We start from the raw sequence: 24301 nt of genomic DNA, 5'->3' as shown, positions 1-24301 counted from the left end.
TATAAAGCAATTTCACATCCATTCTAATTTTGAGCACAATATCAGCCTTGTGAAGTGGATAGGGATGATTGTTACCAGTTTTATAGGTGAGAAAAATGAGGGCCAGAGAGATCGGTGGGATGAGAGTGGGTCTACCTTTCAAATGGAGAAGGAGAGAGGGAATTGATTATACCCAGCTAATGTGAAGCTGAATGGAACTAGGTGGAGGGGGAGGAGTGTGTCACCCCCGAAGTTATACTAGCTTCAGCTTCTTGCTTACATTTTTAGTGCTTTTGCATACTTTTCATTTGTATAACAATTTTGCACAAAATTCTTTATTCAATAAAATGCTGGAGTTCCTGCTATAGTGCAGAGGGCTGAGGACCCAGCATTGTCTCTGCATTGGCTCACTGTTTACGCTCAGGTTTGAACCCTGGTTCTGTGCAGTGGGTTAAAAGTCCAGGTCTCAGCTGTGGCTTGAATTTGATCCCTGGCCTAGGAACTTCCATGTACTGCAGGTGTGGCTGCAAAAGAAAAAATTAAATAAATAAAATGCTGCCTTTTAATCTTGCACATACATTAAAGAGTCCTGTTTAGTCTTATGAAAACTCAGTATTTGGGATCTTCAAGGAGAAAACCCGTGTGAACTGGTGAAGCCTAAAATACAGAATGTTTTGAAGGAAATGCAGTTTTCATACGATTGTCTTTCCTTTTAAAACACACACACACACACCAACACACACACATATGTATATATATATAAATGTGATGCTCAGAACTGATCATGCTACTTCAGGTGCCACCTGAGCATCGAGTACAAAGGGATTTTGATCTCAATCCTCAGTAAACATACAGATCAGTTTGGGAGTATTTAAATGCCCATGTCAAGTTTTCACTCTGAGGGATTCTGACGTAATTGGAGCAGGGTAGGTCCTAGGCAGCTTTCTTTTTTTTTTTTTTAATTAAAATTTAAGGCTCATGAGATGATTCAAACATGAAGCAGACAAAGTTAAGAGCCTTTTGTGCTATAGGCTCAAAGGCTTTGGTGTCTAGTCCAGTCATCTGTGCTCTTGTGAAATTGGCCTTTTGAGCCAAACTCATTCAATTTTATTTTGTTTGGTTGGCCCATTACTCCACTTTTTATGGGTTTTTTAAAAGTTTGTTTTGTTCCAAAAATTAGCAGTTCTATCACTGCATCGGTTAAACTTTATTTTCTTTGGTTGGTCTGTTCTAGCTTTTGTGGGACACTGAACTTTTTTTTTTTTCCTTAATGCCTTGAAACAGATTAGTGGTGTTTTCTTGCATCACATCATTTGAAAACTGAATAAGTATCATCCAAGTTGTCAATTCAAACAAATGTTCCATGTAATGGAGTTAATGCTAGCTCCTCTGGCAATTCACCAGAGTCCCCTCTTGGAGTAGGAACCAGTTAACTTTTGTTTCTGGTCAGCCAGTGCAGAATACATTGGGCACTACCATCATCTATCCTATCTTCATGTTAATGGGGATAACTTGGCATCATGATTTTGTTTTATGCTTTGTGGACATCAAGATGTATGCTAGTTTCATGGGAATCATCTGCCAAGCCAGTGACCTCATCAGAAAAAAGAGTATGAGTAACTTGGCATCTTACTCCTGGTAAATCCTATTGCAGGCTCCAGTGTTTTCTATTCTCTTTCAATACTCATAAACCGTATGTTTCCTAATTGAGTCCAGAATTTGCCTGAGGGTCAGTGCCACAACATGGATTTTGTGTACTGTTTTATTTTTCCCCATTTGGAAAAACAGGACATCATAGATTTAGCTTTAAAAGAATATATTTGGTTTTCAAACAGTTTAGGAAACTCTTTGTGTGTGTTTCTCTTGTTTGGCTGAATTATTTCCAGTAATAAGTTGGTCCTCAGCCCTGGCTGCACATTGGAATCACCTGGGGAGTTAATAAGACTAACAACAATTCCTAGAATCTCTGGGGGAGAGCTGATTAAGTTGGTCATGGTGAGGCCCTGGCATCAATATTTTTAAAAAAACTTCCTGAGGTGATAGGAATGTTCAGCCAGGGATGAGAATGACTGTTATGTTCAAAGGAAATGTCAGCTCAGCCTGAATCTGGCTTATTGCACACATAAATAGGCAAGCTTCACAGATGGTGAGATTTTATTCTAGGATTGTGGGGGCCTTGACAAATTTTAGGGGCTTGTGCCCACTCTAAAAAAGAGGACTCAACCCTAGAGAGTGAGCAGTCTGAGGACCTATTTGGATTTTAAATTATCAGTGGTGAGATGGTTTGAACCCTTTAGGAAAAAGAAAATAACTTAGTTCTTATGCCTTTTCTATAATATTAAAGAAGATTCTGTTCATTTGACGGGGTGATCTTGTTCAAATTACCATTCCTCTATGAAATTTGATTTCCTCATCTGCAAAATAAAGGCAGGTGGATTAGATAGCATCACAGATATCTTCCACCTCTAGTGATCTGTGCTTACTTTGTGATTAATACTAATGATCAAAATGATTAAGAATATTTAAAACCAGCAGGTAATCCAAAGATCTCTTTTAACAGGTTTGGAATGCACAGGGTGATTTTGGGAGGTAATAGACTTGCCTTCCTAATTACATTTAGCTTAGGTTTCTTCTAGAACAACTGAACTATAGGTTGTATCCACTGAGCACACACCGGCTGCCAGTGGGGAAGGGAGTCCTACAGTGAATTAAGTGGTAGGGGGATGCTAGTTTGGGATTTAGCATTCATTAAAGAGATGTGTTACATGGATAATTGAGAATTACCTGTTGTAGGTAAAATACCAGCCTCATAGATCTAGGAAAGCCTGGGGGCAAGGGAATGGCTGCTCTGACACCACAGAGCCCCTTTCTGCATTATGTTAAGTAGCCATTCATTTAATTAACACTACTACTGCTAAGAATTAAAACAAAGTTTCCTAGTTATTTCATTGACTTTCTCCCAAAACCTAGAGGTAGTTGAGGAAACTGAGACATGGGGAGATTCAGTGACTTACTCAACATCACACTTTCATGGAGTGGTAGTTCCTGGGCTAGCACCCAGGCCTCTTGAAAACAGGTCCTTGTAGTTCTTCCACTGTAGCCTGCATAGTAGATTCTGTGGTCAGAATGTAGTCATGACTCTGAGAATTGAAAAACTACCACTGACATAGAGCAGAACTCAGGAGAGAACTTTGAAGAAAGGAACAAAGGAACAAGCTGGAGGAAAAGGAAAGGTTAAGAGAGGGATGTGTCTGAGGTCAGTTCTTTCTCGCCCTCATCACTCTCTGTGCTAGTTTCAGGCCCCAGACAAGAACTGGACATTTGGTCTTTGAGCACCGAAGATGAGAGTTGTGGTAGAGAAGAAGGTTGTGCATGTATGACAGCAGGACAGAATATGGAGGCAGACCTTCAGTAGGAGAAAATAATATGGTAGAAATGGCCTTGGGACCCCTAAGAACAAGCTGTGGCTCTGTACCTACCTTGATGCCTGAATTTGAGCAAAGCCCTTCCCCACTAGGCTTCAGTTTCCATGGTACTAAAATCAGAAGTAGATTTAGTAGAAGAATTGTATTCTCAAATAAAATTTGAGGCAGAAGCATCTGTACAAAACATGAAAAAGCATAACTAGTCTAAAATGGGCATGTGACAGAAGTGGAGGACAGAGCAACTGTCTTGCCAGTACAGATCTTACTAATTAGGGCAGTTGGTATTAGGAGAATGGAGATGGCTTTGACCAGCCTAACCAGACTCCTTGGAAGATAGGGCAACCCTAGATGGAAGAGGTGTGTGTGTTGGGGGGTGTCTTTCATTTAAGTGGCCGGGACGCACAGAGAGAATCACATAGGGACAGATATTAGAGTTCTTTGGAGATCTGTGTGCCTCTCCCCTTTCTGTTTACAAATGAGAAAATTAAGGCACTAAAGGGGAAAGGGACTTGTCCGAGGTTGCAGTGATGAGTCTGAGATCCTGAGACCTCAAATCAGGCCCTTCTCCCTGTAACATGCTACCTCTGCTATAGGGTTCTGGCTCATTACTCCTTTGGCTGTATCAGAGACCTGAATGCTCTCTCAGGTTTGGTTGGAAACAGTTGCCAGAAAGGCTGGGAGAACAAGAGTATTATATAACCTTCTAAAGAGGAACAGGCCTGTCAGAGCCCTTAGGGTAGCAGGCAGTTAGAAGGGGTGGAGGGGAGCACAGAATCTCCTACAGACTACATTAATTCTCCCGAGGCAAGGAGCCCTGGATGCAACACTGCTGCCTGGCCATCCACCCTCGGGGCCCAGAGGAGGTCAGTTCTGTGCATCCATAGCCAGCTCTGGGAATGGTTCTGGCAGCTTTCATCTCTCCGCCTGCCTGCCTTCATTACAGGAGGGGAAGGATGAACCTCCATGCCCAGCTGGCTGCAGGAAGGATGTACTAAGAGCCCACCCCCACCCCTTCAGAGTGTGGTGCCTAAAGGCAGCATCTACTTTTAGCTGTACCTCCCACAGCCTCTCCTCTGCCCACTCTCTTCCTTCCTCCTCCCTCTCTGAACCTTGCTGGTTGGCAGGAGGGCTGGGCAGTGGGTGCTTTGGCATTGGGAAAGAGGCATGGGGGAGCCAGGCTTCCCTCAGAGAGGCTTTGATATGCCTGGCATGGTGAGAAGTCTTAGAACAAAGACAAAATGGTGAGACTGCTTTGTATTTAGGGCCTAAAGAGAATGGAGATATTTATTAATTTCTTTTGTACTTTGGAGCCAGCTAAGGTGCTTGTTTTGAAAATCCAGATTGAACTGCAGAGGGGGGCTCAGGAAGATTAATTGGACAGAACATGCTTATATACTTTCTCTGCTTGGATTTAGAGAAAAGCAGCTGGTGCTAGTGGGTGCTTGCTTGATTCATGACTCTTGTTGAACATTGTCTTAAATTCTTCAGTGGGTTTTGTATATTGTCTCACTTGATATTCTCTGTGGGCCTGTGAAGAAAATAAAACAGGGATTACCTACATTTTACAGATGAGAAAAAACAAGGCTCAAGGATATATTGTCATACAGTGCCTGATCTGGGCTCAAGCTCTGGGCTCAAGTGCCATTTAAAGTCATTTCAGATAGCTGTATCTTCTAGAAAAAGGGGCGTTACAACTGTCTTGAGTATAATTCCCTCACTGTAGAAGCTGGGGAACTAGGCTCAGAATGAAAAAGGACTTGCCCAAGGAAACATAGTACATACTATGAAGCAGAAGTGGAACTAGAGCATTGCCTTGCAAGGGTATGAGTTCCTGGACCCATGAGACTTGCAAGCTGCTCCTGTCTTTCAGAGATGGTAAGGGAAACTTGTATGGTGTGACAGAAAGCAAAGAATCACTGAACTAGTTGTTTGTCATTTTTTTTTTTTTTTAGCTCTGTGACCTCGGGAAGTCACTTAGCCTCTCTGAATTGGTTTGCTTTTCTGTTGATTGGGAGTAACAATCCTTGATAACTTTCAGAGGCTAAAATCTCTGGGTGACTGCTGTAGTGGAGGGGCCTGACACATGGTAGTCCCTCTGTAAAGATTTTGGTAATGAAAGTCTTACACATGAATCTGCAAATATGAACTTAGTCACTGGGTGACCTTGAAGAAAGCACATTGTCTTTCTTTGTGCCTCGTTTGTTTCCATTACAACATGGAGGACTCTTTGGTTTTCCTTCTTTGGAAAGATAGGATCCTTATGACCTGCCATTGGGTCATTGGTATGAAGTTGGGATTTTTTTTTTCTTTATAAGAAGCTTTCTTTTGTTTTACCCTCAGTTTCATCCACCCCACCACCTGGCCACACATGGTGCTATGAATAACAAACTAGCTTTCTCTCTAACTTATCTTCTGCAAAAATAAAAGAGGCACTTGAAGAAAACCATAGTTAATTGTGTTTTTATTTAGTGCCTTCTCAAGTCCATCAAGCAAGAATCACCTAGGCACTTGGCAATTAAAAAACAATTCTTCGCCCCCAGGTCCTTGGCTAGGATTTGTGATGAGTATTACTGGTTTTTCATGATATAAATAAGAGCTGTTAGAAATTGCAGGCTCTTAACAAATGACCTACTTAGAACAAATCTACAATTTTCACCTTTATATGTATCATTTTGTTTGGAAAATTCTCATTGCTCCAGGGACAGTGCGAGAAGATAAGGACTATTGTATAGTCTTCTATTCCTGCCATATTCTTGTCTTTTTTCTCACAACTCTGTAAGGTGAGCAAGACCAGGATTTTCCTCTCCATTTTATAGCTAAGGACATTGAAACTATCAATGTTTCCTCTTAAAAGCAGTTGTGTACTAGAAAAGCATAGCACATACAGTTAGCTGTTGTCAACCCACCCATACACATGGCCTCGGGTATGGAGTTCATTCTAAAGATACCTTCTACGCTTTTCTTCTTTTTAGGTCTTATTATAAAAGTTAGTTAAGATAGCAGAAAAACTAGGCAGATGTCACAATATAACTCTGGCTAGGTTGGCACTGAACTACTGATTGGCAACTCAGATACATCTATTTGACCTGTGGTAATTCCACCTTTATATTATCCAGGAGTGTATGAGAGGCCTTGCCTAATGCAGAAGTATGCCCTTAGATGGCTCCTATGGCCTTTTATGTCCTGCTTGGAGGTTTTCTCTTTGTAGATTTATCTGGTCATGCTTTGAGCCTAAAAGCTGGCTTACTATCATCACTAGTTCTCATAGTCATCCCAGAGGATGGGAAGAATGCTTCAGATAGACCTCATCTCACTTTGAGCTTTGGTGAAGATTGTATGCCTTTAGGATTTTATCCCTTTATCCCTTTTACTCCAAATAGCTCAGGACACTGGAAGAATGAGTGTGGAATGACAAATATAGGGAGCTTGCCTAGGGCTAGAGGGGGCCTAGCTATAACAAGATATCTGTAGGTGCTAATCCACATGCACATATATGCGAACTGGCTTTTTGTGGTGGTGGTAGTGTTAGTTGTAGTGATGGAAGGGACCAGAGTTAGCCTATCGTGCTTAAACTGAGGTCACTGGATGAGAATGAGGAAGAACCTATAAACCCACTCCCTTACAGTACTGCTTGATAAACTGAGGTCTGGGGAGAGGCAAGGATTTGCCCAAAGTCTCAAAGTTGGTACTTGATCATTGTCTCTCTGTTCAGCTCTTGGCTGCTAGGCCTCATATTTTTGAGGCCCCTTGGATAAATGGAGTGGTAGTTAAGCCTCTTGGGAAAAGTGCCTATGATCTGAGCCATGTCTGTGGCCTATATCATAGCTCATGGTAATGCTGGATCCTTAACCTACTGAACGAGGCCAGGGATTGAACACACATCCTTATGTTGGATTCATTACCGCTGCGCTACAATGGGAACTCCCAGAGTAAGTATATCTAAATAGTGAGTAGGAGAGTATGAGAAAAAGTAGTAGGATGCATAAAGGGGGGGCAGAGGCTCAGCTTCTCCTGGGTCAGTGATGGATGGAGAGAGTAGCCACATCCTTAATGACCACAACCCTGCCCCTAGGCACAGCAGCTTGGGCCATCTGGCCCCACTAATGAGGACCTGCTATTTTTAGAATTTCTCAAGCTAGAAACCAGGTCAGGGTATCCTGGGGAGGCCTTCAGGCCCTTGGTACCAAAGGCAGGAACTGTAAGGGAGGCCCTAGACTGAGTCTGCATGACAGATTGGGAAGCAGCAAGACAGGTGGCCAGAGTATGCTAGGTCTGTCTTGAAGCCTTTGGGCCCCAGTGGATTACTGTTGACTGTGACAGCTTCATGCTGTTTTCTGAGCTTTGGACTTGATATCAAAAAACACAAATTTGAGTTGCTGTTCTGCCACTTAAGATGTGTCTCAGGTTCCCTTCCTCTGTTTGGGTCTCATTTGGCCTACAGGTAAAATCACCAGTATTGACCCCCTAGATGCTAGCAAGGCTCAGGCTTACGGCTGAGAAATGCTTTGCAGGTGTACCTTCTACATCCACAAAGCTGTACCTCCTCCATCCCTAATCTGGTCTTGATGCCTGTCAACAGCTGGGCCTGACAGCAGAGTAGTGGTAGAAAGAAAAGGTCAAAGAGGGGGCCAGGGAAAGGCAACCTCATGGAGTCAGGTCAGTCAGTGTCATGATGGGGTCACCCCCCCCCCACATACAAATGCTTTTCAGTGCTAGGTCAATCCTTGTGCAAAACACAGGTTTTTCAACATTTAAGTGGTCATAGAGTTCTGATTCCTCAGAAACCCTAGGTAGGGAAAGTGGGGAGCATCAAGAACAGGGTCTAAACTAGAAAAAGCAAGGCTATCTAGCCTACACCTGCCACCTGCCACCTGCCAGAGGAAGTAGCCTAGAATGCCAGTTGTGACCTTGAGAAAGAGCCTTTTTCTCAGTTTTGTGCTTAGGACCATTTTACCTGCATTGTTGAAGGGGGTGGGTCAGGAACTAGACTCAGCACAAGTTCAGATTTCTCTTCACCCCATGAATTGTGGGAAAATTCCTCTGAGTCTCGGTTTTCTGGTCTATAAAATGGGCTTAACTCTAAAGTTTTAGGATCATGGAGTGTAAGAATTCCTGATGAGAAAGGATGTGAAAAGTCCCTTGTGATTGTTAATCCAGGTTGTAATTACAGGTAGGTGGAGGTGATCCAGGAGCTTGTCTTTACTTTATTTCTTGACTCCTCCTTACCCTTTTTTAAAGTTAGTCTTGTCTCCATTTTGCAAATGGGGATACTGAGAATCAGAGAAAGGAGGGACCAGACTGAGGAAACCAGATTGCATAGTAGTGGATTCAGGTCTAGAAGCTGTGCCTTCAGACTCTAGTGTTCTTCCTATAGCCCCAAGCTACCAGCCAATGAATTCCAGTGCTAAGGGAATCTGCCAGTAGCAACTTAAATTAATATATCTTTAAAATTTAGATTTTTTCTGACACGGGGGGGGGCACTCTGGGGCCCAGCAGTTTCCTGCTTGCCCATGAGAGGCACACTGACTGACACATCATCCCTTCCACAGCAACTCACGTCCCACTCATCTCCTGCATGTTGGAAGCAGTGAAGCGTTGGAGAAGATGCTGAGCTATTGTGAGAGGGAATTGTGCTGCCCATTTAAGCCACTTCAGCAGGATCCCTGAAGGCACTTGCTCTACCTTTTCCATCCCCTCCTCTTCATAGCTTCCTGGGTACAGAACCCCTGTGTGGCTGACCTGCCTAAGGGTTTGGGCCGAAACTATCTGAAGAAATAATGTTTAAGGGCTTTGATCTGTGGAGTATTTTTCAAACTCTTGAGGGATAAGATAGTAGAAATTCAAGAACCAAAGCTGGGAGAGTCCCTTGAGACCATCTGGGCTGACTCCCATCTGGTCTTGATGTGGAAACCCAGCTAGGCTTTTTTCTCCCTTAGTATACTCTTCCTTGTATGACCCAGACTTACAAGCTACGCCAGATTTACTGGAACCTTTCTAAGTTGTTTACTTTTGCTTTCTTACCCCAGGAGAAGAGTGGGTAGGCACATTGAGGTAAAGTAATGAGAGGAAGGAGGTGGAAGAATCTGTGGAGTTCAGGCCTTGGGCACTAAGCCCTGGAGAAGGTCTTTTGTATCTTTCGTCATCTATCCTGCCACTGATACATTATTTTCCTATAACTTACAGATTGGCTGTAAGAACCTAACTCTGTTGCTATTTTCACTTGTACTGCTAAGACCTGTAGAATGACTATAGTATTGGCCCTTCTGGGGGATTGGACAAGTGATGTTGGGGATGAAGAAACTGGAAGAAACAAAGGAGACAGACACCTTCTGTTCTTCAAGTTTGAGAAGCCAGAGGGGTGGATAGGGAAGGGTTAGTCACCTAAGCCCTGCCAAGAATCATCCATACAGTTTCTTCCACTCTCTTGACCCAACATACCTCATTTTTAAAATGATTTTATTTTATAAAAGGAAATACATTCACATGGTTCAAAATTCAAAAGGTATAAGAGAGTAAACAGTGAAAAGTCTCACTCCAGCCCTGCCCTCCAGCCACTTGGCTTCTCCTTCAGCCACTGGTCTTCCAGAGAAATGTTCTATGGATATATAAGCATATATAAATATATTCATTTTTTTCTTTTTATGGTAATATATGCACTGTTCTATACCTTGCTGTACCTCAGAACTTCTGAGATCCTGTAGGAGTGTGAGGATATGCTGTGGAGAGCAGAGGTTAAGAACAGTGATTCTAGAGTAAAACTACCTGCTTTTTGGTTCTGGCCTGTGTGACATTCAGCAGTCATTTCATCTCTCTGAACCTTGGTTTTGTTATTTTTAAAATGGAGATCAAATAAGTTAGTATATGTAAAAACTTAGATTTGTCTCTGACACATAGTAAGTACTCAGTAAATATTGGCCCTTTATTATTAGGAGAAAAATACTTGACTGTGAGTCAGAAGATTTGGGTTCTCTTTTGTCCTCTGCTCCCTGGATACCTTAGTGACTTCCTTTGTCCAAGCCTTTTCTTTAAAATGTAAGGTCTGATCCCTACTCTCCTTACCTCTCAGAGTTGCTAGAAAGGTCCAGTGAGCTTATGAATATGAAATGAATATGAAAGCAACTTAAATACTATAATGTATTAATCACATGGTAGGGCCATTGCTTAATCTTTTCTTAAAGCTACTTTGGGTGGCTTGAACCCAATGGCCTGAACTGGGTGGAGAAGGCATTATCCTTTCTTAAGGCAGGGAACCCAAAGCCCATCCCTGTACTTGGATTCTGTTCTGGGTGGAGGTAGCCCATGGCAAAAATTTGAAATGGTCAAGTTTTGTCTTCTGATCTTTCTTATCCCACCTCATTCCTCTTCTCACTTCCTTGTTTCCATGTCTTCTTCAACTTCTCTCAGTCCAACTTGTCAAAACCTGCTTTTAGAAGCAAGGCAACAGCATCTGTCAAAGACAACCCCAACTTTCCATTTGAGATAACCTAGTACAGCTGGCTCAGGGTGGATCTATTGACCTCCTTAAGGTCAATACTGCAAGTCAGTAACTAAGCCAGGCCTGGAGCCCATTCTTCCCATCCTATTGTTTATTCATTATCATTTGCATTTTAGTGTAAATTTGCATTTGGGATTCCTTAGCAAAGATGGTGGGGAGATTCTGAAGTATCTCCACTTAGCCTTCTCTTTATTTCCAGAGTGGGTCAGATTTGTTTGGGTCACTCAGAGGAGGGTGATACAGGTGCTGATTGTGGTATTCAGGGGGTAACATCTGAAGAAAATAGGAAAGAGCACCAGAAAATGTCTAAAATAGTGCTCTCCGAAATGAAGCTCAGAGATAAAATATTAGAGGTTCTTTATATACTAAATTGTTAAATTTATTTAAATTTACATTTTTGAGGAAATTTTTTTATAAAACACATACTACATTAGTAGTATTTATATTTTAAAATTGTTTCAGTTTATTTTATTATTTTGCTTCTTAGGGCTGCACATGCAGCATATGGAAGTTACCAGACTAGGGGTTAAATCGGAGCCTCAGCTGCCAACCTACATACAGCTCATGGCAATGCTGGATCCTTAACCAACTGAGCGAGGCCAAGGATCAAACCTGCATCCCCATGGATACTAGTTGTGTTTGTAACCCACTGATCCACAACGGGAACTCCCATTAGTAGTATTTAGATACTGGGGTAGGTGTTTATTTTTTAAACCAATTAACAATTTTTAACCAAAGCAATTGACAACTATCCTGAAAGACTGTAGATTTGGTTTCTAAGCTTGAATCTCCTACTGACTAGCTTGACACATTTAGGCAACTTCTCCTCACTAGAGCCTCAGTTTTCTTATGTGCAAAATATTGGACTGAGCTAGACTAAAGATTCTAGGAAGTATCCAATCCTGGCCTTCTCTGAGTATAATAATCCACTCTTTCATGATTTTGAGCCCAAGACAGAGTCAAAAAGAGTAGGTTTAAGCACTGGCATCTTACTGGATGCTTTGTCCCTCAGTCACCTGTCCTAGGTCCCTTCTTTCTCCACCCCCATCTCCTTCACCTAGTCTAGACAGGCAGATGCTCTCTTATATAAGCCTAGCTGACCTACTTGAAATTCTTTTGTTACAAACACAACAACTTTTCCTGCAGACACAGACCTAATGCTCTCCTTCCTGGGTCCTGGGGGTGGGTCTGAATTCTCTTCTCTTGTTTCCCCCCCTGGCAGCCTACGTTTAGATGTTGCATACCTCTTTCTGAAGTCTTTAACAACACAGTCTGAGGGAAGCCAGCTCAGCCAGTTTGAGTCCCCTGGGGCCTAATCACTAGTGAATGCTCAATGACCACTCCTGTTCATCTACCACATACCATGTCTTTTGGAAACCTCGGACTGTTCTGGACTTTGTCAGGAGAAACATGACCACTATCAGGAAACACTGCTGACAAGGACCAGAAATGCTGCTAAGTGCCTTGGCCAATGCCTTTTCTCTTTCAGGGAGCCAAAGAGCAGAGAAAAACCAGTAAGCCACTAGAAACCATCTTTCACTTTCTGATGGGCTGTTTAAATGCAAATTCCAGAGTTTCCGTCGTGGTACAGTGGAAACAAATCCAAGGTTGCAGGTTCGATCCCTGGCCTTGCTCAGTGAGTTAAGGATCCAGCGTTGCCGTGATCTGTGGTATAGGTCACAGATGCAGCTTGGATCCCATGTTGCTGTGGCTGTGGCATAGGCCAGCAGCTAGCCTGGGAACCTCCATATGCCATGGTTGCAGCCTTAAAAAGCAAATAAATAAATAAATAAATGCAGATTCCCCTTTTGGGCTTTAGGGACCCCCAGGAGAATATTATACTCTCTTTGGAATTGCCTGCCAAGGCTACAGTCTCTGCAAGCCTATGTCCTTGGGTGGGCAGGCTCAGTAGACTTCAAGGTGGTTTAAGTCGATTGAAATATATTCATCTTTCCTGTCCCTTCTCCAGATATAGGAGAAGGTCACAGTGCGCTTTACTAAATGCTGTTCCTGTTCTTAGCACCTTGGAGCAGATGGCCACATTTAAGACAACATTAGAACCATTAGTTCCAACCTATCTCCTCCTCTGCTCCTCCCCCCACCTACAATCCTCCTTCCCCCACAAGATTTTAACACGACATCTGTCAAATGGATAAAAAAATTACTTTCTTTTCTTCTCTCTGCCTTGCCCACCCACCCTCTGGCTGTGGTGTTGATGAGTATAGAGCTATGCATGTGGGAGGCATGGAGGACAGATTCTTCATGTAGTTCTAGCCCCCTCCTCCTACCCTTCTGTAAACCTAGAGGAGCCCCACCCCCACCCCTTGGAGGGAACCCCAAGGCTGGCCTTCAAGTTATAGGCCAGAAAAAGTTAAGGCTTCCAGAGCTGGTCCCAGTGGAATTATGTAGAGAAACTCAAGAACCCAGGTGCAGAGTCCAAGATAGGTCTTGGTCACCTCAGGAATTTGGGCTGTTTGAGCCCCCTGCCCATCCCCTACACTTCCCATGGTCATCTTTAAAGTTATAAAAGCAAAAAGAGACCCCACTGGGTGCCTGGAACTTAGTACCCTCAGCAAGTCCAAGAAAGGCATGATGCTCAAGGCAGGAATATTTTGGTGATAGGACCTAGTCTGATGCAAGAGACAGGTAGAAGTCAGGGTAACTTCTGTCTTGGGCTGACATACTTCTGACTCAGCTCATGGAGAGAGCATTGCTGAGTCAATTTATTTTATTTTATTTTTTATCTCTTTTCTTTTCTGGTCACCCCTGTGGCATGTGGAAGTTCCCAGGCCAGGGATCAAATCTGAGCCGGAGCTACAACCTATGCCACAGTTGCAGTAACGGTGAATCCTTATCCCACTGCACTAGGCTAGGGATTGAACCAGTGCCTCCACAGAGACAGGCCAGATCATTAACTCACTATGCCACAGCAGGAACTTCTGAGTCAATTTTTCTTTTCCTAATAATTTTTCTCCTAGAATATTGGAAACTGACTTGGGTAGATTGAACAGAGCTCTAGGAAATTGCTAAGAGATTGTAATGTAGAGAGATGCTCCAGGACTCAGGAAAGGATTTTCCATTAGGGTCATTGGGGGCCTCAGTGCTGAAAGTCAGGGTGGAAGTGGGAGTGGGGATACAGGTAAAGATAGCTTCTCAAGGCAGACTGGGAAAATCCTCCTAGATAAACCACTTGTAATTCCTTAGCTTGCCTGGAAGCCGACACAAGAAGGAGAAGCCAGGAGACAGGGTTTCAGAGATTGTGGTTTCTTCTGAATGGTCCAGTAGAGTAAAAGGAAATTCTTATACTTCAAGCTCTAGCTCTAGAAAGTTAAAAAGACACTTGGGCTCAGTATATATGATTCAGAATCACTTGGGCTGCCTACTGAAAACGTTGGGGCAATTCTGAGTGGAAGGTCTATGGACCACAAATTGAGAAACTGGTATAATGAATCAGAGGCGCCTGTGTGTTGCCCCCAAATCCTAGAACAACTTGAAAATTACTACTGTTTCCAAGATGTTTTGAAGATATAAGCTGATGCTTATCATATTGGGAGCTATTCTGGTGTGGGAGACTTCTCCAGCCAAGAGTATCGTGGGTGGTATTCTAAAAATACTTCTCTGATCTGTGCAATCCTTGGCCCATTTGGCTACGTTTTCTCTATAGGACTTACTCCTCCAACACAACCAAACTCTTAACATTATGAACTTTGGGGCAGTAGCTGTATCTCACTCAGAAAGTCCTGGCCCCATTAAGTTGAACTGGTGGCCAGAGTTTCATACCAGAAGAGTCCACTGCTAAGGTCTAGACTAAACAAGCAACTTCCCTTGCTTCTTATGTTTGGTCACCATTACATCTGAGATCACTTTGTAACTTCTTTTGGGAGAGGTCCAGAAAGGTGTTATCCCTTGAAAGGTGTTATCCCTTGTCACTAGCCTGTAGTGAATGAGAAAATGTCCTGGATCGCTTCATACCTTAAGATGCTTGTCTAGGTTTCCAAAGCTTTTAAAAGGCTGACAGGTGTGAGTTGGCTTGTGATGTACTGGCCTCTAGATCAGGTGGTCTCTCTTACTCTTGCTGAGCCTGACTTGCATCTAGACTTACCTTTCAAATCATCCATTCCAGCTGGGCTTCAGGTCTGCCAGATGTGGCTGAAGCCAACCTTCATTTTATTAAACTGAAAAATGGATGGTTCAATGGCATGTTGAAGGCAACCAGTGCCTAATGACTCACAAATTATATGCCCAAACTAGGAAAAAGATGATCATATCATGAAAAACAAAAATATTGCAGTTCCTATTGTGGCTTGGCTGGTTAAGAACCCTACATGATGTGTGTGAACATACAGGTTCAATCCCTGGACTCTCTCAGTGGGTTAAGGATCCAGCATTGCCACAAGCTGCACTCGGATCTGGCATTGCTGTGGCTGTGGTGTAGGCTGGCAGCTGCAGCTCCAATTCAATCCCTAGCCTAGGAACTTCCATATGCCTCAGTTGCGGCCGTAAAAAGAAAAATGAACACGACAATATTGCATACTTCCTTTCAGTACATTTAGAGCCATAATCACTTGAATGTTATTAATTATTCTACTCAGAAATGAAATTATTTGGTTATGGGTGAAAGGCAATACCCAGAATAAAGTTGAAACTAGCTCAGTGTGAACTATTAAGTCATAGGGAAAAGAAAAGGCAATTCTTATGATTTTAAAAAATATCTATAGCATTTTTCTTTTTCTTTCTTTCTTTCTTTCTTTCTTTCTTTCTTTCTTTCTTTCTCTCTTTCTCTCTTTCTCTCTTTCTCTCTTTCTCTCTTTCTCTCTTTCCCTCTTTCTCTCTTTCTTTCTTTCTTTCTTTCTTTTGTCTCTTTGGGTCTACACTCACGGCATTCCCAGGCTAGGGGTTGAATCGGAGCTACAGTTGCCGGCTTACACCACAGCCACAGCAACACAGGATCTGAGCCTCTTCTGGGACCTACACCACAGCTCATGGCAATGTCAGATCCTTAACCCACTGAGCGAGGCCAGGGATCAAACCAGTGTCCTCATGGATACTAGTTGGGTCTTTAACCTCTGAGCCACAGTGGGAACTCCTATAGTGTTTTTTTTCTTATCTGACATGGCTTCTTTCCCTGATGACTACTGAGCACCTGTGAAGATCTTCATCAGAAACTAGCCCACTTCAGGAGCCACTTGTCCATAAATCCTAGGAGCAAGGGTTGGCCTTAAGGCTACCTTTTACATTATTATGCAAACAATTTCCCTGACCCCATAGAATATTCTGCAACCAAACAGAGATGCCAACTCTGTTGTTGTGATCTTCCTCATATCTTGCCTGGTTTTAGGTAGGGGTTTGGGCATAGAGCTTTAGACAGAGGCTAAAAACAATGTTGTTCATTATAGACTAAGCAGATGTTTTAGATCTCTGTGCACTAGTGTGCACTCTGGTTGTTTGGAGAAAAACACTCTGGTTGACAACTTGAATAACTCCACATTGTCTAGTACCTTGTTATCCTAGGTGGAAGTTAGTGAAAGAGGCAAGGGAAAGAAGATTCAAGCTGGGGTTATCAGGAACAGAATTAAGAAGCAGCTGGGCCAAGATCATACAGCAAGGAAGAAGCAGTCTAGCTCTACTGTCCCTACACTTAACCATCACTAAGGGAATGGATGGATCAGAGGCACAGAGGTAGAAGTGCATCTGCCTGCAAGAGACTCCATTTGACCAAAGTGGAAGGTCCCTGCCAGGTTCAAGACAAGGTTTGGATACATAGGTGGGGCTAGAGAGCTTCGATAGATTGACAGTGGGGAGTTACTGAGGCTTTTTGAGCATGGGTAGTGGCACCAGCAAAAAAGTTTTGAGAAGTGCATTATTAAGGAGTAGTTTGGGAAAGAGAGATACCTGTGGGCAGCAGGAAGGTCAGTTGCTAAGGGCCAGGCATAATATAAGACATTGAAAAAGAAGATAATGGGTCATAGCTGGGAAAGAGATATGTGGAAGAAAGAAACAGCAGGCTGAGCAGAGTTATCAGAAATGGGATAAATAAGGAAGGAAGGGAGTGGAGCCTATGATGAGTTTTACATATGTCTTATTGGAGGCAGTAGCAGGCCATCCAAGAAAATGTGGAATAGGCAGTTGGAAATATCTGACTGGAGGTAGCGAGAGCTTATGTCATGAGAAAGATGATTTATCTGAGGAGCTACATGGAGAGAACAAAGAGTAAATGTCCCCATTGACTTTTGAGTGGGGCAGTCAAGGGCTAAAGTAGAAAACTCAATTCTTCAGTTTTCTCAGCCTGTTTGGCTTGTGTTTTAATGTGTCACTAACAATGCTTGAGTGAGTTATATTCAAGAATGGACTAGTCAGTGCCAAATTCTCATTTTCCTGAGTAGAGAGCAATAAAATCATCCTGTTGAGCATAGAGATGGGTGAGCAGAAATAAGCTGCAATAATGAGATTCCTGTCCTTTGTAAAGCTCTAGTGTTATCCTCAATAGAAAGCCAGAGCTTAAGGGGACTTGAGAGGTCATCTGGTTCAAGGCTGTAACTTCTTAGATAAAGAAACTGGAGACAGGTAAAGGGATCTATCCAAGGTGATTCAGTGAGTTACTGGCAGAGCGTCTTCCAATAGCTAGTTTTTTGGTACCTCCCAGCTGTTGTTGAAACAGTCTGGCTCACACCTTTCCAGAGAAGTGGAAGATTATTGTCCTTGAACACTTTGGGCAAGATAACCAGACTGTTTACAAGGCCATATTAAAATGACATCTGGTTTATTCAGGAGAGAGCATAAAATGTCAGCCTATTTTAGATGTGCTTAAAGGGAAGAAAGGAAAGTATTTTGCTCTTTTCCATGCATAGCTGTTGAGGGAGGGGACCTTCTGAGAGGATAGAGGCAGGTACCAACTGAGAAAACCTTATGGAATGGTGAAACCCCCTCATGCCCCTCATTATTCTGTTATGAAGTTTCTCTGAAGGCAGGCCTGGCTTGCCCACTTTCATGACAGTTGGCACATTTGCTATTCTGTAGAGCACTTTTTAAAAAATCTTTCCCTCTTCTGTTTCTTGCCATTAAAAATTTAGTATTTCTGGCAGCCACCAGACTAAGTAAACAACTATTTTGGGAATGGTACTGTTCAGCAAGAGGGCAAGAATATAAAGAGGAAGATAAGTAGTACAACTCTGGAAAACGAGATGAGGGTATAGTTCTATTGGTTGTTTGTTTGTTTGTTTTTCCCATATTGGCAACATACAAAAATACTCATTCTCAGACTTCAACCACTGAAGAAGGCCTTGTAGACAGGCAGGGAGCCCAAACTGTGGGGTGGCCTGGGGATCTTTGGGAGAATGAGGCATCATAAAAGGCATGGACAAAGCCTAGACTGGAAGGGTCCTCTAGGGCAGTGGTTCAGCTAGTGTGATCCCTGAACCAGCAGCACAGGCATCCCCTGGGAACTTGTTTGAAGTGCAAGTTCTCAAGCCCCACTTAAGACCTACTGAATGAGAGACTCATGGGGCCTAGCAATCTGTTTTAACAAGCCCTCCATGGGGTTGAGAACTACTGAGGTCATTCATGGGGTGATTTGGTCTTCTTGGAGAGATAAATCAGCTAGGAGCCCTCTTTCCCTGCTTTTTTGACAGGCAGCTTTGGGGATTGGCAGAAGCAGAGTTATACAATAAGGTCAACTAAAGATTCAAATCTGCTTGCTCTACCACCTACTAACTGGGTGACTATCGGCTACTTAGTTATCTTCACAGGTCATCAACAATAAAAATGGCGATGTTAATGCTGACCTTGGAGAGCCATAGAATCACAAAAGAAAACCCTTACCCAATGCCTGGTATAGGTTTTCAACAAATGTGAGTTTCTCTTCTTCCTTCCTTTTTTTCCTCCCTGTTTTACTTTCTTCCCCCCCTTTTTCCTTGCCTTCTTTCTTTCCCCCAAAATGGCCCACTGGCTACTCCAAATTAGCAGGAGACACATGCCTCATTATTGATCAAAAACCAGCCTAAGAGATCAAACTCCCAATGCTATAAGGTATAGTAATCATATTTCCAGGTTAAAGGTCAGAACACATGGGTCTGATAATAGATGTATCTATTTGTAGGACAATGGTTAGAATATTTGAAATTAGGATTGCTGGGAAATCTAGATAAAAATTAATTGGATCTCATTTCTTCTTTAAGAATTATATTATGACCCTTCTCCCTCTCTGTGTTCTTATTTTTGTGCAAAAGTGTCTTTGGTTTGGAGGTGCAGAAGACTGCATCCCACTCACTGGCAAGTCTGAGCAAGAACCAACCTATATTTACTCCTGTACCTGAAATGTCCTGAGGATTGGGAATTATTTTATTTGAAGTCACATTAGCGCTGTCCCAAGGCTAAGAGCTATTTGGGTACCTTGCTGGAGTAACCCAATTCTATTTTCTGGCTTTATTTTGGGCTTGAAGGTTGGAGAAGTAGGGACATTTGGAAAGTGGGGTGGGGAGGGGTAAAGCCAGTTATAAACAATAAATAAAGAATTTAACCCTTGGTATAGCCACTCCCAAATGGACATTTCTTGGCTTTCTTCCTCTTATAGCCAGCTCTGTACTGTTTGATAATTTGATCAGCTTCCTGCTGCATGAAACTTATCCTTGGCTTTTGCAAGATTGCACCCCTTAGGTATCCTAATTATGTCCTGACAGCTCAATTTTGGTTTGTTTCCCTGGCTCCTCCTCTCTTCTTTACTTCTCATTATTGCTGTTTTGTATGTTTCTGGCCTTCTTTCTTGGCACTTTCTTCCAGGGAAAACTTCCTTGGTTTCCACAATTTCTTCTGGGCCATTGACTCCCAAACCTGTATAACTATCTCCCTGATCTCTCTTGAACATCAGATCTACCCTCATGTCCTACTGGCTGCCAACATTCAACACATTAAAGAGAAAATTTGTCATCTCTCCTCCCCACCCTGCTCCAAAAGCAGCATTCCCTTGTAACTTACTACCCCCATGCTTTAATGATCACACTTAGGATTGAATTCCTTCCACCAAATCAATTTTGACCTCCTCCTTTCCCTCAAATGATATTTAAGAACCTTAAAATAGGACTCCAGACTACCTTTCCAGCTGTCCTTCCCTCCCACTCTTCCCTAGCCCTTTCCCAATTCTACTAACTTTCATCAAATTTTCCAGAGCTTTCACATCTGAGACTTTATTTAATCTCATACCTCTGCTTCACATGCCTTACCCCTTCCCTTCTCTGTTACAATCCTACCCATTATTTAAGTCCTATCTTCAGGGTCCCACAAAACTATTCTAGAGCCCAATAGCTACACAAACTCCTTCCTCTGAAGTCTTGAACTAGGCCAGCACATACCAGTCACTGTGCTAGGTACTATATATCCAATGCTCAGCTCATCTTCTCTACAGTTCTGACTGTGAGGCAGATAATATTATCCCCATTTTGCATATGAAGAAACTGAAACCAAAAGTTGTATAGCTTGAAAGTCTTGTCCTTGGATTTTGTAACATTGCAATCCTTGGTTTCCTAATTGTATGTTGACAGTTCCAGTTTGGTTTATTTAACTGGATCCTCTTGTATGCTTCACCTCCCATTGTCACTGCTACTTTTGAAAATAGCAAAGCCCAGACTCAAAGCTAGATTTACTTGTCCTTAACTACCTTTGCATACTGCTTGAAGGGTATTCACTGTTGGTACCCAAAGGTGAGGACTTTGGGTGAAGACTGGCTAAATTACAGTAAGCAGATCCCTGCACACAATGGGATCTCATTCAGTGAATGTTGGGTGGACAATGGATGAGCAAAGTCATATTTATAAAAAATTGTAGCAAATTAACTCTTGTCAACTCTTGGTTTAGTGTCTTATAGCTTATGACTCAGGTGGAAGCATAGAATTATCCTTACTTAAGAGATGAAGAAACTGAGACTCAGAGGCAGCATAGTTTATAAGAGCAGAGATTCTATAGTTTATAAGAGCCAGACCATGCCTACATTCAAATTATGGCTTCAGTATTTATTGGCCATGTAAATGTGGACAAATTTTTTAATATCTCTGAACTTCAGTTTTCTCATCGATAAGATAGGAATGATAATAGTATTTCCTCAAAGGGCCGCAATGAGGGTTAAATGAGTTGGTGTGTATAAAGTGCTTAGAATAGTGTTTGGCATATTTTAAGTGCTCTATATTAGCTAATAATTATCACCTTTATCATTATGCCTTTAGCAATTAGTAGAACAAGGCCTTAAATCCAGGTGTTCTTTTTCTATGTCTATCTATGGTGTTATGTTTGAGAAAAAAAATGGTCCAGGAGGCTGGCCACCTGGTTTCCATGGGAAAGTCACTCCTGCTATTTTATTATATATCTGCTCTATAAAATGAAAGATTAAGGGTTATGATCTTTGAAATGCTGTCCAGTTCTGTCATTGATTCCAAGTAGGCCCTAACAGCAAGCTTGTCATTTGGTCACACTGGGTCCTGTCTAGGTATTGGCTTTGTACAGGATATAGCTTGGCTTTGTGATGTCAGGGCCCAGGCAAGTCACCTGGATTAAATTGGGATAAGAGCGAGCAAATTGCTGCTGGGAGCTGCCAAGGAAAGAGTCCCTAAAAAGAGACTGACTGCATTGTGGCAAGAGTGTAGCAGTAGAATCAGCCAGACCTGGGCCTAGGGGAATTCAAGCAGCATCAAGATACAGTGCTGTGTTGGTATTTGATGCTAAGGTACTCTTTTGACCCTGGGTACAAAGTCAATGATATAACTTTAAACTATAGGCCCTCATGGTGCTCTGAGTTGCAGCTGTATGTGCTTATTGAGCTCTAGAAACACCCAATTGATACCCATCTTTGGCAGGAGAGAGGAAAATTCTCTATAAATACTTATTTCATTGAGGCCAATGACCAGCAATTGTTCTTCTCCACCAAGGCCGGAACAAGAAAAAATTGACTTTAAGTGTAATTGGCAAAAAGCAAGCTCAACATAAAATGAATCTCCTTTTAGGCAGGAGCACCAGTTACAGAAGGTGGCTGTCCAAATCATCTTTTGAGTTCTTATAAAATAGGAGCCATATGGTTTATGATATTATAAATAGAGTTATATGAGTTCATTATAGCTAATTAGTAGATATTGGTTGTATGGTACAATAGGTATTAGTGCATATGCAGTCATAAGACTGAGCTCCATAATTTATTACTTGTGTGATTGGTCAAAGGACTAGTTCACCTCTCTGAGCCTCAGTTTCCTCATCTTTAAAGCATGAGTAATAGTGAGATCCAGCTCATTCAGTATGGATTAGTTGATGCAGTTGATGTGTGAAAACACCTTGTAAACATTAAAACATGAGGTACTTGAAAGATGGTATTATAAAAGGTCCTATTTGAAATCTCTTTTGTATCCATACTGAGGAGCTCTCTGCCTTCTATAGAAGACACAATGGCTAGAACCCTGAGCCATAAAAGGATGCCTCAGTCAGGAGCTACCAGCAGATTGCCTTAACAAAGTCAAATGATCAATGTTTTTTTTTTTTTCATGTGTATGTGAGGTAGCGTGCATTAATATCATGACCATAGGGTTATTCTCTGGCTGGTATGTGTGAGAGGATACATATTCCATATTCTGTCTCTGTTGTCTTTGAATTTCTTTGACTTTGGTCTTGTGGAGCCATGATTGCCTTGGGATCCTTTCTCAAAGTAGGCTGATGGAAAAGTTGACTTCTAAAGGACATGTTCAGAAATTCAGTACTGGGGAGAGAATGTTTGAGTCCTTTGCCTGACAGACTATATCTTCTCTATTCTGGAATGTTTTCCTCCAAATTCCAGTAAGATTGATGACATAAAGGCTGGAACCAGTTAGGGGAAAAAAGAGAACAGATAACACAGTGGTCAGGATGGTAGCCAGACAGAGACAGACTATTCCCCCATATGCATCCTAATCACTGTGCTTAGATGAGTGTCATGAACATATGTCTGTGTGTTTGTGTGGCAGTGACATAGATGTCTGCCTGCTGCTGTGTGGAGCAAAGTCCTAATGGCCGCAAAGTCTAATGACTTAGATAAGAGTCTATGCACAGCCCTTGCCTTGCTGGGTGATCCTAAGCTTATTCCTTAACTTTCTTATAGCTCAGTCTTGCTATCTACCAAATGCAGAAGTCAACCTAGATCCCCTGTGTATCCCACAGGGTGAAGTAATTTACTGAGTGAATCTGTGATTGGGTTGAATATTTTGGGATGAAGGCATCACAGAATGCCATATATTTTCATATCCATGAACCCATGATCTCTCTGGATAGCATCATGTGTGGGTGAGAACAGGAGGTTACAAAGCTGGGTTCCATTATGTGTGAGGAATGTCGTGGTCTATGGGGGTGGGGTGCTGTGGGGTTAAAAATGTATCACTAACTCTCAATTGGTCAGTTATAAGGAGGAGGAGGGAATGGGGAGGAGCACAGAGAATTTAGAGCTGATACACTCAAGCCTCACTTTAGCCATTGGTTTCAGACTCTCCATTCATTCCAGATGCAGGAATGCCTTGAAGCACCCAAGGAGAAATGGACTGAAGCTTTTCCTTCTCTAGAGGAGGAGCTCATGAGTAGGGATACAAGCATGGGGCTTATGTAGTCCATATGCACATTCTGGATCTTTCTACCCACTGGCTAATGTAGAGTTGATAGTATTATTTGTCTTGTGACCCAGTGGATCTTGCTCTCCCAGTGCCATCTTCCTCACTCTCACCCTTTACCACTAGTATGTGAGTTTTTCTATAAGTAGTAGAGCTTTTGGGGGGTGGAGGGAAGTAAAGAGCTAGATGTATGGACTGAACACATTCTTATTTTGTCTCTTAAGCTGATCACTGGAGATTCCATCGTTAGTGCTGAGGCAGTATGGGATCACGTCACCATGGCCAACCGGGAGTTGGCATTTAAAGCTGGCGACGTCATCAAAGTCTTGGATGCTTCCAACAAGGATTGGTGGTGGGGCCAGATCGACGATGAGGAGGGATGGTTTCCTGCCAGCTTTGTGAGGGTGAGTGTCAGCCTTCACTCTCCTTTCATGTCTCCTTGGCTGCTTGTCCCTGGCTTTCCCTTCCCCAGCCTCTATTCTCCTTCTCATTCCCTTCCTTGTGGCTCCTCACATTTTCCCCATGTTTTTGGTTTGCTATCCAGAATCTGTCTTCCTTTAATCTTTGCCCTTTTAATTTTGAGACTTTTCCTTTTTCTCTTGTTTATATTAACAGTCCCCACCTCCTGCCTCCCACTTCTACCTGCTGTGACTTTTAACAACAACAACAACAAAGGCATTTTGGGCCTTGATGGTTTTTGAAGACCCTCGTAACTTTATATTGCTGTAAACTTTCATATTTCTTATATCTCTTTTATGCTTTCTTTATTTTCCTCGCCTTCTCTTTTTTATCCTTTCTTT

The 24301-nt window shown here is 42.4% G+C and overlaps 1 protein-coding gene across 5 annotated transcripts in view; it reads left to right on the top strand.

Moving 5' to 3' along the window:
- Window positions 1–24301, top strand: part of ARHGEF9 (Cdc42 guanine nucleotide exchange factor 9) — a 298553-nt gene that overhangs the window by 159519 nt on the left and 114733 nt on the right. For all 5 annotated transcript variants that reach the window (XM_047764828.1, XM_047764824.1, XM_047764825.1 and 2 more), the window contains one exon: window positions 23726–23905. In XM_047764828.1, coding sequence (XP_047620784.1) covers window positions 23726–23905 — 180 coding nt within the window. The remainder of the gene's footprint in view (window positions 1–23725; window positions 23906–24301) is intronic.

The sequence above is a fragment of the Phacochoerus africanus genome, chromosome X, assembly GCF_016906955.1.
Source record: "Phacochoerus africanus isolate WHEZ1 chromosome X, ROS_Pafr_v1, whole genome shotgun sequence".
Taxonomy (NCBI): domain Eukaryota; kingdom Metazoa; phylum Chordata; class Mammalia; order Artiodactyla; family Suidae; genus Phacochoerus; species Phacochoerus africanus.
The sequence above is the reverse complement of the archived record's forward strand: the minus strand, read 5'-3'. Positions and strand labels throughout refer to the sequence as shown.